The sequence below is a fragment of the Lutra lutra genome, chromosome 14, assembly GCF_902655055.1.
Source record: "Lutra lutra chromosome 14, mLutLut1.2, whole genome shotgun sequence".
Taxonomy (NCBI): domain Eukaryota; kingdom Metazoa; phylum Chordata; class Mammalia; order Carnivora; family Mustelidae; genus Lutra; species Lutra lutra.
In genome coordinates, this window is record NC_062291.1 from 34,406,622 (window position 1) to 34,422,530 (window position 15,909).

Consider the following 15,909-nt stretch of genomic DNA (forward strand, 5'->3'; position numbering starts at 1 on the left):
ATGATGCTACATCCAACATACAACCAATCAATATTTGAAAGTATAGTTTGTAACAGGAACATTATTTTCTCTAATATCTTGACCACAATGAGCCAGGATCTAATTTTTCAGATACAGATGACAATGCACACTTTAAGAGACTGTTTCAGTAAAAAGAAAAGACAAGCATTTTTCAAAATGCCTTGTGGTGTTTGTGGTGTAAGAGAAAATAATGGAGCAAATAAAAATGAAGTTGAAATTCTGATTCTTAAATTTAAGTATTAAAATTTATATATTCCTTATATTTTCTTTCTTTAAAAACACTATGTGGTTTCTCAAGTTAATAGGGGTTTCTAGTTGTACTTCACTAAAGCAGAAAAAATTAACTTCAACATGCTTAGCAAAAAGAAAGTGAAATACCAAGGAGTTTTCTTTTGCACAAATGGCTTAAGGTATTAAAATGACTACTCAACAAGAGAAATTCCTATTTACAAATATATCATATAGACAAATTGCTTAGATATACAAATAAGATATCACAGTACTTAAGACAGTGAACTCTGAAGCCAGACTACAAATTTGGAATCATACCTCTACTACCCACTAGCTTATATGATCTTAGGCCCACACACAAAAAAATTCAAGTTACTTAATTATGTAGTTTTTTATTTGTAAAATAATGATAAAAGTAGTAAGCTATCTGAAAGAGTGGCTGTGTGGATTAAATGAGTTATATGTAAGCACTTAAAACAATGTGTAGGAGTGCCTGACTGACTCAGTGCAGAACATGAGAATCTTGATCTTGGAGGTCATGAGTTCAAGCCCCACATTGCACATGGAACCAAAAAAAAAAAAAAAAAAAAAAAAAAAGAGTGTAACAGGTGATAAACACTCAGAAAGCTTCAACTATTCTTCTTCTTCATAGTTATTATTAGTAATAATTCCTGAAGGGGCAAACAGAGTCAAGTGTTTTTCATTTAGAGAGTTTACTTTAAATTGTAAAAATAAACAACTGACAACCAGTGAGTGAATATGTTATTGTGGTTTTTAAAATGGGCTAAATCTTTAGCTTTAAAATAAATACATGAATATGAAATTCACATGGAGAACATCAAGCTTCCAGGAATTATAGGTTCTCTTCTATATGAAAGTTGCTTTATACCACTTCTTTTTTATGAAAGACCTATACTGATACGTGTTTTTGCTAGCTGAGAAAAATCCAAAGAGGATTTTTACTTTTATGAAAATGGTAATAGTTCTTTTGCTTTATGCTGTTTCAGTTTAATGAAAGCTTCCATAGAAATGCTCTACTTTTAGACAGTGGGGGAAACCTATGCATTCTCTTAGAATCTGCTATACCTTTTTTTAAAACAAGAATTTCCCTACTATAAAAGAAAGACTACAGAGGTGATATACTCTATTGTGAAGATGGAATTGGTAGTGCAAATAAAAACAGAAACATGGTGAAAAAATAATATAGTTGCCTATATATTTGTATTTATTAATAGAAAAACATGAACAAATACATGAATTCAACAAGAATTTAGACTTGACTAGTTTCATCTTTGGAAACTGAAAGAGAAAGGAAGATATGCTTAGGGAACAATGCAGAACTCATAACATAACCTGCTATATAAATGTGAGCAGAATTAGAACAGTTCAAATAAATGTGAAGATTCATCAAACTCTTGTCCCAAGGAAATTTCAGTCCCTCCCCTCTCCTAATTTACATTTCCTTGATCTACAATACATTTCACATTACTATGCATGTCAAGAAGTAATATACTTGCCTTTATTCTATACTAAGATCTTATCTATGATATGAAGTAAACAAACAAGTAAAGCATTAAGAGTATTATGTTATAAGGAAAAATATGCTCACATTCCCCTTAGGGGAATATCATTTTAAAGTTCATTTATCAATATTTTTTAAAGAACTTTTACCTGGTAAGCAATTAAAGCATTTGGTTATATTAAAACTTTGACGTTTAACTATGGCTCCCATCCTTTTTTTTTTCTGCCGGTAACTTTTTCTGTTATAAACACTGTAATCAGTACTTCCCTTTCTAGGCTTTGACCATAATTTCATCTCTTTCACCTGAATGTGGACCATGTCATTTTTTAAAAATAACGTCATTTTAATTTGATGTAAAACCTTTTTTCTGTACCATGTGTACAAATATTCTTGTAGGTATCATAAAAGAGAGAGGAATGAAACACACATTAACTCTTTCTTCCACACTGGAAAGATTCTAAGGGTACTGTAAATACGAGTAACGAAAAATGCAGACTAGAGGCAAGCTTTCTGACATGTTCAGGGAGTGGTTGGGGGAAAAGGGAATTTGATAGGGAAGGAAGCATTACAAAATCTATCTTCTGAAAAAGAAATACATGGTAAAATGTTAACAGTCAACAATTTAGTTTTAATGGGCGATTCATTGTTACTTGACAAAGAGTATGAGCTTTATAAAGTTTTCAGAGGAGAGAAGTCAGAACTCTGGAATACAGGTATTAGTTGCTTAAGAAACAATTTTACCTAGACTATGTAGTTTTCTGCTGTAACTTAAAAAAAAAAAAAATGGTGGTGTCTGGTCCAGAGAGTGTTGTCTATTACATACAACAGGAATAGAAAATTCAAAACAATTTCTGTCTTTGATATGCTAAGGGAAAAAAGGGAGGGCTAAGAAAAACAGGAAAATAAAGGGTATAACAACTTGAGATAAGCCACACCAATAAAAAAGGCAACTAAATCATTAAATGAAAGAAATATTTGATGATTATGTATTATAAAGGCTCCACTTACAAATGATGCTTTATTTTATAGACCACTTATTATGTGATTAAAAAATTAAACCCAGAAAAAAACATAGTTTTCATTAAAGAAATAACCTAAACTTCACAAAGTAACTGCATTAACAAATCACAGAATGCACAGACATTACAAGGGGAGGGTGATTTTTTTTAAAAAGATCTAGGATATATGACACTAAAACAAAAGCCAGACTGTATTTTGTATTACCATCTGTATAATAGGGCTAGTACTCTATAGTGATAGTCAAATACCCTTTAAGAGAAAATCTGAACTTTCAAGCTTTGAGGTTTTTGAACTTTCAAAACCTAGTCTGAATGTCTTTTAAAGTATCACCAATCTACAAAGCATTTTCTTAAAATGAAGGGACACTATTGCCTCTTTAAACAAGGCCTGTTGTTAGTAGATGGTTTTGAAATGCATACATGATGCAAGTGCCAATAGTAACATATTTCATGACTTTTCTACAAAGGAAACTGCTACTGAGAGTAAAGAATTAGTGTACATTAACATAGATAGTGATGGGCTCTGAAAAAAGATCCTCCCCCGAATTCAAACGCTGCTTCATCAAATTCAGTTTCACTATCAGCTGAAACAGGAATGTTTCATTTTACTTAAGGGCATTTTCTAGTCAAACAAAAGAAGAGAAAAGATGAGAGGCACTGAAACAAGAAATAACTGTCCAATTATTTCTCAGTATCAGTTGGGCCTTCTACTTTGCATTTAGAGGTTATATGAAATTCAAACACAAATGAGAAAACTGCAAGATGATACTATTTCTACATTTGTTCTTACTTCCAATGACAACAAGGTTAAACTGCAATTCAATTAAAAGATAATAAAATACGGCAGTGTTACTTACTGGTCAAATGATGCACTTTATTAAATGGTGTGTTAAAAGTTAAAACAATGGGAGGCGATAAGAAGACACGATAAGATGATGATAAGTAGTTCATAACTAGTTTATCTTTCAAGTTAAAACAAGAGAGGGAAAATGACCCATTTAAAAATCAAAGCAAGCTTAAAAGGAAATTCCTCTAGGGTATTAGCCTTGGACTAAATTTTTGGGCATCCTACATAAAATTTATTATAATTACTACACAAATCGGTTTTTTCAAGAGGAAACTGTCTTATGATTTATATACTCTAGAAGCTGCTACTTAAGAATTAAGATATTCTGACTGAGAGAATGAGAGATATAAAGATAAAAGGAAAATAATAAGATCGACAGTTGAATAAGCACTGATCCTTATCACAAATATCACAGATAGAGGGCAAAAATCCCTGGAAAAACTTCTAAACTGATTCAACCCTAAATGAATGTTGTATTCCTCATTATACAAGGTTTAAAAATAGCAGAGAAACTATTCTCTTAAACTTCATAAGAAATAAAAGCCTATTCATAAAGACGTAAACTAGAGATGGAACTCGGTTTAAAAACCCTACTTAAGAAACATAACCTTCAGGATCTATTTGATGGAAATTAATACAGTATTTAAATGAAGTACCTGGCAAAGGGATTAAATATGCATATCATAACATGGATGAAAGGAAAATCCATGCACTCTCTGCTAGGGGAGAAGCTGGCTCAGTTCTATACTACCCCTATGCGAGTCTGCCATTCCTCTATTCTCTTGTAGAACCTGTTCCCCTGGTACCATAAAGTCAACTTTCATTTGCCTGAATTTCATATAAGTCATACTTTCAAACATTATATGCTGAGATCCCTAAATTCTGTTTTCCTACTCCCATTTCAAAATTTTATACTTCAGAGCCCAAACATCTGCACTACAATCTGTCACAAAGTCTGCCTTCCAAACAAGAAGTACTGCCGTTTTGGTCTCTACAGCAAGGTGGGCACTCAAATGTTTATAATGCTTTATCGCAGTTTACTTCTGTTATTTTATAAAAATACGTGGAAATCAGAAAAATGCACAGGACACTAATGGGAGGAAATATAGAGCTCATAAATTGAATATGACTGAAAAGCGGAGCTTAGTGGTCATGCCCAAAGCTGCAGATTTTTACCCTCAAGTGTACAGGTACAGGCTGAAATGAAAAATTTAATTGGCATTTATGAAACATGAGTGACCACCAGGGATTTTACATTTGGGAGACCTCTAGGAATGGAAATTCCCCTGTAACAGGTAAATTTGCTGTTCAATTTACATGTATTCAACTTCTTTCCGTGTTTTTAGGTTTATATACATATACATATGATGGAAGACAAAAATCTCATACCACTCTGAATTCCTCCAGTGACCAAAAACTGTCATTTGTTAGACTGATCTTGCTAGAACATATTGCTGACTTAATGAGTCATATCTCCCAAGACTATGTGATTGACTAGTTGATTTTTCCAAGTTGTCAAATGCTTATTGGTGTCCTCCTGTAAGGCAGACATATGCTGGACTCTGAGTGACACACAGATAAAAACAGGGGCCTGATTTGCCAGAGATTCTGAAATCAGACCCTGACATCAGTGCCTGAAGTAAACTTTCACATGGATATGGTACTTGATTATACATGAGGCAGGGACCCCAAGAATCAAAGATGTGGCTGCCCCAAAGCAGAGCCAGCTCTGAACCTGTCTCCTAATATTCTAGTTCAATGATCTTTTTGAACATTTTTTCTTTTAGAATATGTGATTTTAAAAAGAGGATACCCAGCTGGAGACAATGGGCCATATGAATGGGAAAGGGAATTGTTAGGCTGGAAGCCTTGACTGAGATCTCTCAACTCTTAAGATGGGCACTCATTCTTTCCACCTGTGCAAAAGATCTTAGCATTTGTATCTTCACCTTACCAGTACACAGAGTTTTATGTAAAGATGCGGGATCGACATATTCCTGCAAGATCAGTTTCTACTAACCCTGACCTCTACCCATTTAGACCCTCTTTTGAGATCCTGCCTTTTCCAGCCACTGCATGATTTTCCTTCTGATTTCCTTCTCTTTAAGCTTTGTAGAGCCATCCCGGGCTCTCTCTTCTTTCTGATGTGCTTTCTTCCTCCTCTTTAAAATTGACCTTTTACTTTTCTTTCTGACCCTTTGCAATACTTTCTTTTTCTTTTTGTAGAACTCAGCCTGAAAGGGAAAAACATGTTTAACTGACTGCTTTAAGACAATAAAATTGAAAGTTTCATTTTCTATACTTAAGAACAATTTATTATTTATTTGTGCATAAAATAAGAGTTGAAAGTATAATGCAAATGTATGTGCAAATTGGGGTGGCCTTCATAATTATTACAAAAGCACTACTAAAAACTTATATAATTTTCTAGTGAGGATTACTGCTATATAGTGTCAAAGTTTGAGGAAGATCAAATAAGTATTTTAATAAGAAATGCAAATGTAATACTGCGGGGGGGGGGCTTGTTAAACTTTATGATGGCAACTGAATTAAAATGCAAATGTCAACATACAATGAATTAGACCTCACTATATACAGCAGGTACCCATGAGTGTTACCTTGTATAGAAAAATGTAGAAAAACCTTCTGCTTGATTTTTTCTGTAGAAGCATCTGAAGGCACTTATAGGCCTTCCAACCTAAGAAACACGCTCTTTTGATAAGATAAACAGGCATTCAGAAATTTCTCACAAATAATTCTAGAGGAACTTCAAAATCTTCTTAGTAAACAACAGGATATATATATTAGTGTCATAGTTCACTCACCTTTCCATCAAAGCGTTTTATTGTATATTGATCAAGACCCAAATCTGTAAAAGAGAAAAAACCATTAGTCAATTGATCCTAACTCAAATAAAACATGAAATGACAGCTCTCTGTCATTTCCAATCATTCAATTAAATACACTAGATGGTTTAGCCACAACAATATTCAAAGGCTATGGGAATGAAAAATTTTTCCACTTTGGGATTCAAAGTGTCAGTGCTAAAAGATCTAATCTTCATTTTACATATGAGAAAGTGAGGCCCTGAGAAGATAAGGAGGATAAAAATTCATGACTAGAACGTTGGACTCTTTCAAGGGTGGGTTGTTTTCATTACATCAATGTTATATCACCTTTAAATAAGGTGAAGGATATTAGTTCAATCTGAATGCATAATAATTATTTTTGGTATCGATTTAAAACGAGAACAGTTTAATATCAAATTTTGCAATATACCTAACAGATACAAATAGACCATCTTAATATTACCTTTTAAAGTAAGGTTAAGTAACAAATATTTTCTTTGGGAATACTTAGCATCTAATTCTAAGCACTGTGAAAGATACAAGTAATTAACTATCCTTGAGGGCAGGGATTATTTGTCTTTGACTACATCTTTCTCCCAGCCCTTGGCATAGTGCTTGATCAATAAATACTTATAAGTCAATGAGTCAGATATAAACCCTGCCCTGGGAATCACAATTTAGTTAGAAAGACATACACATATAATAATTAACACTACAAGGGAGAATATAACTAGTTCAATGAGGCAGTGCTGTGGGAGTTTTTAGAGTGGAGAAATCAGTTCATAAATACACTTGCTTTTCTTGCATAATTACCCAGTTCTTTTCTTTTGGTTCTCACTGTATTCATGCTAGTTTAGGCCCTTATCTTACTATGTCAACAGTATTACAATGATCAGATTATCACTGCTCCCAGAGGAAGTTTTCTGCATTTCTGCTTCTACACATTTGGTTAGATATTTTCCTTATCTTTAGATAAGGAAACACATTTTAATGTGTTTCGGGGCACCTAGGTGGCTCAGTGGGTTAGGCCTCTGCCTTCGGCTCAGGTCATGATCCCAGGGACCTGGGATGGAGCCCTGCATCGGGCTCTCTGCTCAGTGGGGAGCCTGCTTCCCCCCTTTCTCTGCCTGCTACTCTGCCTACTTGTGATCTCTCTCTCTTTCTGTCAAATAAATAAATAAAATCTTAAAATGTGTTTCACTTCTAGAAGCCTGCCCTGAACAAAATAAACCACTGACTGTAAAACAAAGAAGTAAATCAGGAGACAAAGAAATTTAAAAAAAAAACAAAACAAAACACCCCACAAATCTAATTTGAAATCTCACATATATTCAGGAAGAGAGCACCGTCATAAAGGCAGAACACACTTCTATGACAAAAGAACAGAGAACAAGAGAGAGTTGTAGACAACTAAGGTTGTGTGTGTTTTGTTTTTTTTTTTAAAGATTTTATTTATTTGTCAGAGAGAGAGGAGAGCGAGCGAGCACAGGCAGACAGAATGGCAGGCAGAGGCAGAGGGAGAAGCAGGCTCCCCGCCAAGCAAGGAGCCCGATGTGGGACTCGATCCCAGGACGCTGGGATCATGACCCGAGCCGAAGGCAGCTGCTTAACCAACTGAGCCACCCAGGCATCCCTGTTGTTTTTTTTTTTTTTTTAAGTTTTATTTATTTAAGTAATCTCTGCACCCAACGTGGGGCTCGAATTCACGACCCTAGTTCAAGAGTCACATGCTCCTCTGACTGAGCCCACCAGGTACCCCATCTCATCCCATTTTTTTTCAAAACTGTCAAAAGGTTAGGATAAGGTTTCCTCCCAGGACCATAGCCAAACAGACCACAGAATGGAAAATAGAAAATGTAGAAGAGAATTATAGAAAAACAGAGACTTTAAATACTAGAGGTCTAATATCATACAAAACCTTTTCTCATTCAGAAACCGGAAGGAAATTTTTTAAAAAAGAAAAAGAACATGGAGGAAATAATCCAAAAATATTAGTAGAAAATTTCTCAGAGCTTGAAGAGTAACATAAGCTAGGGCATCTGGGTGGCTCAGTGGGTTAAGCCTCTGCCTTCAGCTCGGGTCATGGTCTCAGGGTCCTGGGATGGAGCCCTCCATCGGGCTCTCTGCTCAGCAGGGAGTCTGCTTCCCCTTCTCTCTCTGCCTGCCTCTCTGCCTACTTGTGATCTCTCTCTCTGTCAAATAAATAAATAAAACCTTTAAAAACAAAAAAAGAGTAACACAAGCTAGGGCTTACTAGTGCTTACCAAGTCTTCTAATAAGCAAAATGAACAAAAACTATGTACAATTCAGTATATGCTTATGGAATTTCAGAATACCAAAAATAACAAAATCCTAACACTTTCCAGAAAAAACCTTGGTCCTTTATAAAAGAATGAGAATTAGACTAGAATCACATATCTCATGAGTAAACTTGGTACATCAACTAAGGGAAATACATGCTTACTAATAATTAGAGTGGCACTGTCCAAAAGAAATATAATGTGAGCAACAAATGTGAGCCACACGTATAATTTAAAATTCTTTAACAGTTAACGATCTTAATTATTCTTTTTTTAAAAGATTTTATTTATTTATTTGACAGAGAGAGGTCACAAGTAGGTAGAGAGGCAGGCAGAGAGAGAGGAGGAAGCAGGCTCCCCACCAAGCAGAGAGCCCAACTCGGGACTCGATCCCAGGACCCTGAGATCATGACCTGAGCCGAAGGCAGAGGCTTAACCCACTGAGACACCCAGGCGCCCACCAATCTTAATTATTCTTAAAATAATCAAAAGAAACCAGGAAAATCAATTTTAATATATTTATTTTAATAAAATACATTCAAAATTGCATCATTCCAACATGTAATCAATACAAAAATTATTGAGACATTTTACCTTTTTCATACTAAGTTTTCAAAATCTGGTGTGCATTTTACAATTTTTACACATTTCAATTCAACAGCTGCATTTCAAATTACTAGAGTAACCCTTAAAAGAACTAAAAAGTTAACTTAAAATTTAAAAAGTGATTGCTTATTTGACATAGAATCGGAGGATGGCAAAGATGGAACAGATTTGTGTTTTCGCTGAATGCTCTTTGTTATAGTTTGGAAAATATTATACCATGTACATTCACATTTTTGGGAGCCATGTAAGGTTTGGTATACCATGTAAGGACAGCTTGGCACACACTAAGAATTTCTGCCGTTTATAAGCAAATACATAAAGTAGGCCAAGAGATAAATACTTTTAACATGAAAAAAATGATTATTTCATCTTATTATATTTAGATTTCTTTACCTAATGTCGCAGATGGTCAGATTAGATCAGTTCTGAACATGATTGGGTTGGATGGAGTATAGGAAATGTGGATGGATGAAATAATTCAAGCTATTCTTACTTACTACTCCTCTAGAGATTCTATTAGGTCCAATTACTGGGAGGAGGGAGAGCATGGAGAAGGAAGATGGGAACACAGCCTGTGTAGTATGAAAATGATACTTGAGTGACTACACTATAACACTGTTCCCTTCCATTTCTCCATCTTCACTCTTTCTGTCCCAGCACAAACACTGGACAGTACACTGTTTTCCTTAAGGTGCTTCCTGTGACTCTTAAACTTTTATCCAAAGAAATTTCAAAGTCATTAAATGACTTTACATCCTAGTGTGATGTAAACACTATCTTACTGTTGTTTATAATGAGAAAGCTGAAGCTCAGAAAGAGTAAATGAATGTTTTCTGATTTTGTCTAAAAACTTTTAATTGTGGCTATTGCCACTCTTTCTGAATCCACAACAAAATAATATAAATGTGCAGAAATAGTGTAAGAATACTCTCAGTAGGGTGCCTGGGTGGCTCAATTGGTTAAGCATCCGCCTTCAGCTCAGGTCATGATCCCAGGGTCCTGGGATGAAGCACGAGACCTGCACTGGGCTGGCTCACTGCTTGGCAGGGAAAATGCTTCCCCCTCTTTCCATCACCGCCCCCAACCCCACCACTTGTCCTCACTCATCTAAAGAAAGAAAAAAAGAAAGAAAGAAAGAAAAGAATACTCCAAGTTTAAGCCTCAGAATGAACAATTTAAAAGACTTGTTTTATTTTCTTAATGTTTTTAATTTAAATTCAACTAATTTATTTTTTTTTAAACATTTTATTTATTTATATGACAGAGATCACAAGTAGGCAGAGAGGCAGGCAGAGAGAGGGGGAAGCAGGCTCCCCGCTGAGCAGAGAGCCCGATGTGGGGCTTGATCCCAGGACCCTGGGATCAGGGATCATGACCTGAGCTGAAGGCAGAGGCTTTAACCCACTGAGCCACCCAGGTGCCCCAATTCAACTAATTTATATGTACTAAGTTTCAGAGGTAGAGGTCAGTGAGTCATCAGTGTTAAATAATATCCAGAGCTCATAATATCATGTGCCATTCTTAATGTCCACCCCTCTCTCTTCCAGCAACTCTCAGTTTGTTTCTTATGATTAAGAGCCTCATGGTTTCTCTCTCTTTCTCTGATTTCATCTTGTTTTACCTTTTCCTCTCTTCCCCTATGATCCTGTTTTGTTTCTTAAATTCCATGTACTAGTGAGATCATATGGTAATTGTCTTTCTCTGATTGACTTATTTTGCTTACATAATACCCTCTAGTTTGACCATCCATGTCACTGCAAATGGCAAAATTTATTTTTTTGATGGCTTTTACAAATGAGAATATTAAGATTTAAAGATATTAAATAACTTGCCCACGATCACACCTACATTTATTTCTTCTAATCATCTTCATTCATTCTTATTAACTCCTTCTTAAATTCCTTTGGTAGCTATTCTGTCTGTCCCCTAAATATACGTACTTTTTAGAATTTCCTCCTTAGACACCATCTCTTCTCAACTTTGTTTGTTTTGAGCGATTTCATTACAGATTAAAGACGCCTAGTAAACCCAAAACAATGTACATTAAAAAAAAAAAATCAAACTGCCTAAAACCAAAGACAAAGGAAAAAAAAAATCTCTGTTAACAGCCAGTTTAAAGTGCTGAAAGAATTTCAACTCAGAATTCTTTAGTCAAAATATTCTTCAAGAACAAGGACAAAATAGGGTGCCTGGGTGGCTCAGTTGGTTAAGCGACTGCCTTCAGCTCAGGTCATGATCCTGGAGTCCCGGGATCGAGTCCCGCATCAGGCTCCCGGCTCCACGGGGAGTCTGCTTCTCCCTCTGACCTTCTCCTCGCTCATGCTCTCTCTCACTGTCTCTCTCTCTCTCAAATAAGTAAATAAAATGTTAAAAAAAAAAAAGAACAAGGACAAAATAAAAAGGTTCTCCTATGAAGGTAAACCGAGAATTTACCACCAGTAGACCTGCTTTAAAACACATTCTATCCTTCAAGGAGGAATGGAAATGAAACCATAGGGAAATTTGGAATTTAAGAAATAAAGAAAAAATAACAGAAACAGTTAATATTTAGATACACATAACAGACTATTTTCTCCTCTTAAGCTCTTTATGTATGACAGTTGAAATGAAACTTGAAATGAAAACAATGTCTGGTGGCATTTTCAATGTATGTAGTTGTTATACATATGACACTATACCATAAATTGGGGAAGAACCTATATAAGGGTAAGACATCTATATTCTACTTGAAGCTGTAAAATATAAATTCTAAGTAAACTGTGAAAAGTTAATTAAGTATAATATATAGAATATAATATTATGTTATAATCTCTATAGCAACCACTAAATTTAAGATATACAGAGAAACATAGTCAAAAACCAAAAAGTAAAAACCATTAAAACGTCTTTGAATAATCTGAAAAGATGGCAAGGGGTAAAAGATCATAAAAAAAGAGAAAACAAATAATAAAATGTTAGACCTAAATTCAAGCATATCAAAAATTACATTTAATACAAATCCTCTAAACACATTAAAAGGTAGAAACTATCATATTGGATTAAAAAATAAGATCTAATTATATGTTGTCCACAGAAACCCATTTTAAAGATACTGCTATATTTATTTTGATAGATTAAAAGTAATAGGATGAAGGGATGCCCAAGTGGCTCAGTCGGTTAAGCATCCAACTAACTCTTGATTTTCAGCTCACATCAGGATCTCAGGGTTATGAGACTGAACTCTGTGTTGGGCTTGCACTGGGTATGGAGCCTGCTTAAGTTTCTCTCTCTTTCTCCACCCTAAATCAACCAATCAATCAAACAATCAATCTCTCCCTCTGGCCCTCCCCACCCAAAACAAACAAACAAACATACAAACCAATAAAATAAGTAAGATGATAGAATGGAAAAAGATATAACATGAAAAATGAATCAAAATAAAGAGTGTTGCGAGGCCTGGGTGGCTCACTGTGTTAAAGCGTCTGCCTTTGGCTCAGGTCATGATCGTAGTGTCCTGGGATGGAGCCCTACATTGGGCTCTCTGCTGTGCAGAGAGCCTGCTGCTCGCCCCCCGCCCATGCCCGCCTCTCTGCCTGCTTGAGATCTCTGTCAAATAAATAAATAAAATCTTAAAAAAAAATGAAGAGTGGCTACATAAATATGAGACTAGGTAGACTTCACAGCAAAAAAATATTAGCATAAAGGTCAGTTACATAATGATAAGAGGGTCAATTCATGAAGAAGACAGAACAATACATTTTGAACATATATGCACCTAATAGGAGTTTCAAAATATTGGAGGGAAAAACTGATAGGACTAAAAGGATGTTAGACAAACCCACAATTAAAGTTGATCAACACCCTTCCTTCAATAACTGTCAGAGAAAGTAGACAGATAATCAGTAGGAAACAGAAGATACTAAGCATATCACTGGTTGCCTGGGAGCTAGGAGGTAGGAAAAAAACAGAAAGGAAGAATTACAAATAGGTGTGAAGAAACTTTTGGGGGTGATGAGTATGTTCATTATATCTGTGTTGATGATGGATGGCTTCATTAGTACATGTGACTAGTATGTCAAAATTCATCATACACTTTAAATATGTACTATATATTCTATGTTAATTACATCTCAATAAAGTAGTTAAAAAGAGATAGTACAAACCATCAAGGAAGTGATGGCTACAACTGAAAATACTGGCCATTTCTGTATACTAAAAATTACCATAAACAAAATAAAAAGATAGGCCATCGACTAGGAGAAGGTATCTGCAATATATATATGAAGCTTTCAACAGAGAATCCATAAAGGACTTTTGTTAATTCCTCCCACCCCAAAAAATAAAAAACAAACAAACAAACAAACAAAAAAAACAAATAGAGAAGTGAGCAAACAAGACAGAGAATTTGTAGAAATGGCGATAGGAGTAGCCAATAAACATTCAGAGATGATAAGCCTCATTAGTTGCTAGTGAAATGCCAAGTAAAGCCACAAAGATACAATAATTCATTCCAATCATGATCGTTTGCTAAAAAATTAAGTCTGACAATACCAAGTGTTAACAGGAATGCAGAAGAGAAAGAAAGAATTTACGTATTTGGAAAATATGTAAATTCTTATTATCTATTCTGGAAACCAGGCTGGCAATGTTTAGCAAATCTAAAGAGAAATGGTCCACAGGCCAGCAAATCTACTTCTAGATATATGTTGAAAATAACTTCTTGTAAATATGCATCAGGGCAATAATGGAAGAAGGTTTATTGCAGTACAGTCTGTGATAGTAAAAACACTGGCATATTATAGTTTTCAAATATTCACTTTCCTTTCCTTAACCACCATGGAAAATCCCTTGAGTTTGGGTTCAGCCACATGACTTGTGTTGGCCAACAGAATATTAGCATTATGACATCACAGATCCTCAGAATGGACTTCTGAGGTTGGCTTGCTTTCCTGTACCTCTACCTTTAATATAAGAAGAATACATTCTGGGTAGCACAGTGGTCTAAAAAAAGTTAAGAAACATAATAGAGCAGCTTGACAAATCTCCTGACAAAACCATGAAGCAGAACTGCCCTTGCCTGGATTAGCCAAACCTGAGCCTATCTACCGAGCAAGGCCAGCTGAGGTCAATAGAGTATACCTCACATGACATGCAGATGCATAAACTAGATACGGGCTCATGCCCTTTATGTGGTAATTGTTACAAAGCAATAGATGACTAATAAAATTGCAAACAAGTTCCATCTACATGAACATGGATAAATACTAACATATTTATGCAAATGATAAACACAATTATACAGCAGTGAAAATAGGAGAACAACAGCTACCTGGATCAACAAATATACAAACATGCACATATAAATATATAACATATTAAAAAACAGGGGAAATGTAGCAGCCAGAATAAGCTAGGTTATGTTGCGGTAATAATCTTAAAATCTCAGTGGCTTACAATAAGGAAGGCTTATGTATTGTTTATGCAACATATCTATCACTCATGGGGTGCAGCTTTACTCCACAGAATATTGAATCTGGGATCCAGGTTAATAGCAGCCTCTCTATAGAACATGGAGGAGGTAAAAGAGAACACAGCAAACCACAAACTGACTCTTAAAAGATTTTGCTTAAACATAATGTATATCATTGGTCAGAGGAAATCACATGGCTAAGCCCAAAGTCAATGCTGGGGGATGAATATAATCACTGTTACTTAAAAAAAAATAAATTGGTTCTATCTCAGGGATAGAATATAAAAGAGGGAAGGAAAGATAAGGTAAGGGGAGGGAAGTGGAATGGACTTTTTAAAAAAAAGGATTTCACCCATTTATTTGAGAGAGAGAGAGAACACACAACCAGGGGTGGGAGGGAGGAAAGGTAGGCAGAGAGGGAGAAGCAGACTCCCCACTGAGCAGGAAACTGGACATGGGGATCAATCCCAGGACACCAAGATCATAACCTGAGCCAAAGGCAGACTCTTAACTGACTGAGTCACCTTACAGCACCCCTGGAATGGACTTTTGAGGTTGGCTTAATTTCTTACAAGTCGGCCATCCATATGAGAAGACAGATTCTGGGTAGCTCCTGGCATCCTAACTACAAGGGCTTTAGGAGCTCTGTGTCAGAAACCAAAGAAGAGAACAATACTTATGTGTCTTATTATTTTGGAAGGGGTCATAATTTTTTTTTTCCATATAAGGTCCAATAGAAAATATCTTAGGCTTTGTGGGCCACACATAGTCTCCGTTGTAACTATTTAACTCTGCTATTGCATGAAAGCTGTCATAAAAAATACCTAATCAATAAGTTCGGATGTACTTCAATAAAACTCTTTTATGGACACCAAAATTTGGGTTTTATATAATTTTCAGGAGTCACAAAATACTCTTCTTTTTAAAATGAATTAAAAAAATAAAAACCTTTCTCAGCTCACAGGCCATACAGAAACAGGCAGCTCACTACAGCTGACCAACACCTGCTCTACACTCAGCAGCACTGCAAAGAACCAAAAGTAAAAGTAGAAGACAAGGTTCTTC

General features: G+C 35.4%; 1 protein-coding gene across 4 annotated transcripts in view; it reads right to left on the reverse strand.

Annotated features, from left to right (window-relative positions):
- Positions 1 to 15,909, reverse strand: part of MICU1 (mitochondrial calcium uptake 1) — a 234,645-nt gene that overhangs the window by 128,466 nt on the left and 90,270 nt on the right. For all 4 annotated transcript variants that reach the window (XM_047701931.1, XM_047701930.1, XM_047701929.1 and 1 more), the window contains one exon: positions 6,466 to 6,509. In XM_047701931.1, coding sequence (XP_047557887.1) covers positions 6,466 to 6,509 — 44 coding nt within the window. The remainder of the gene's footprint in view (positions 1 to 6,465; positions 6,510 to 15,909) is intronic.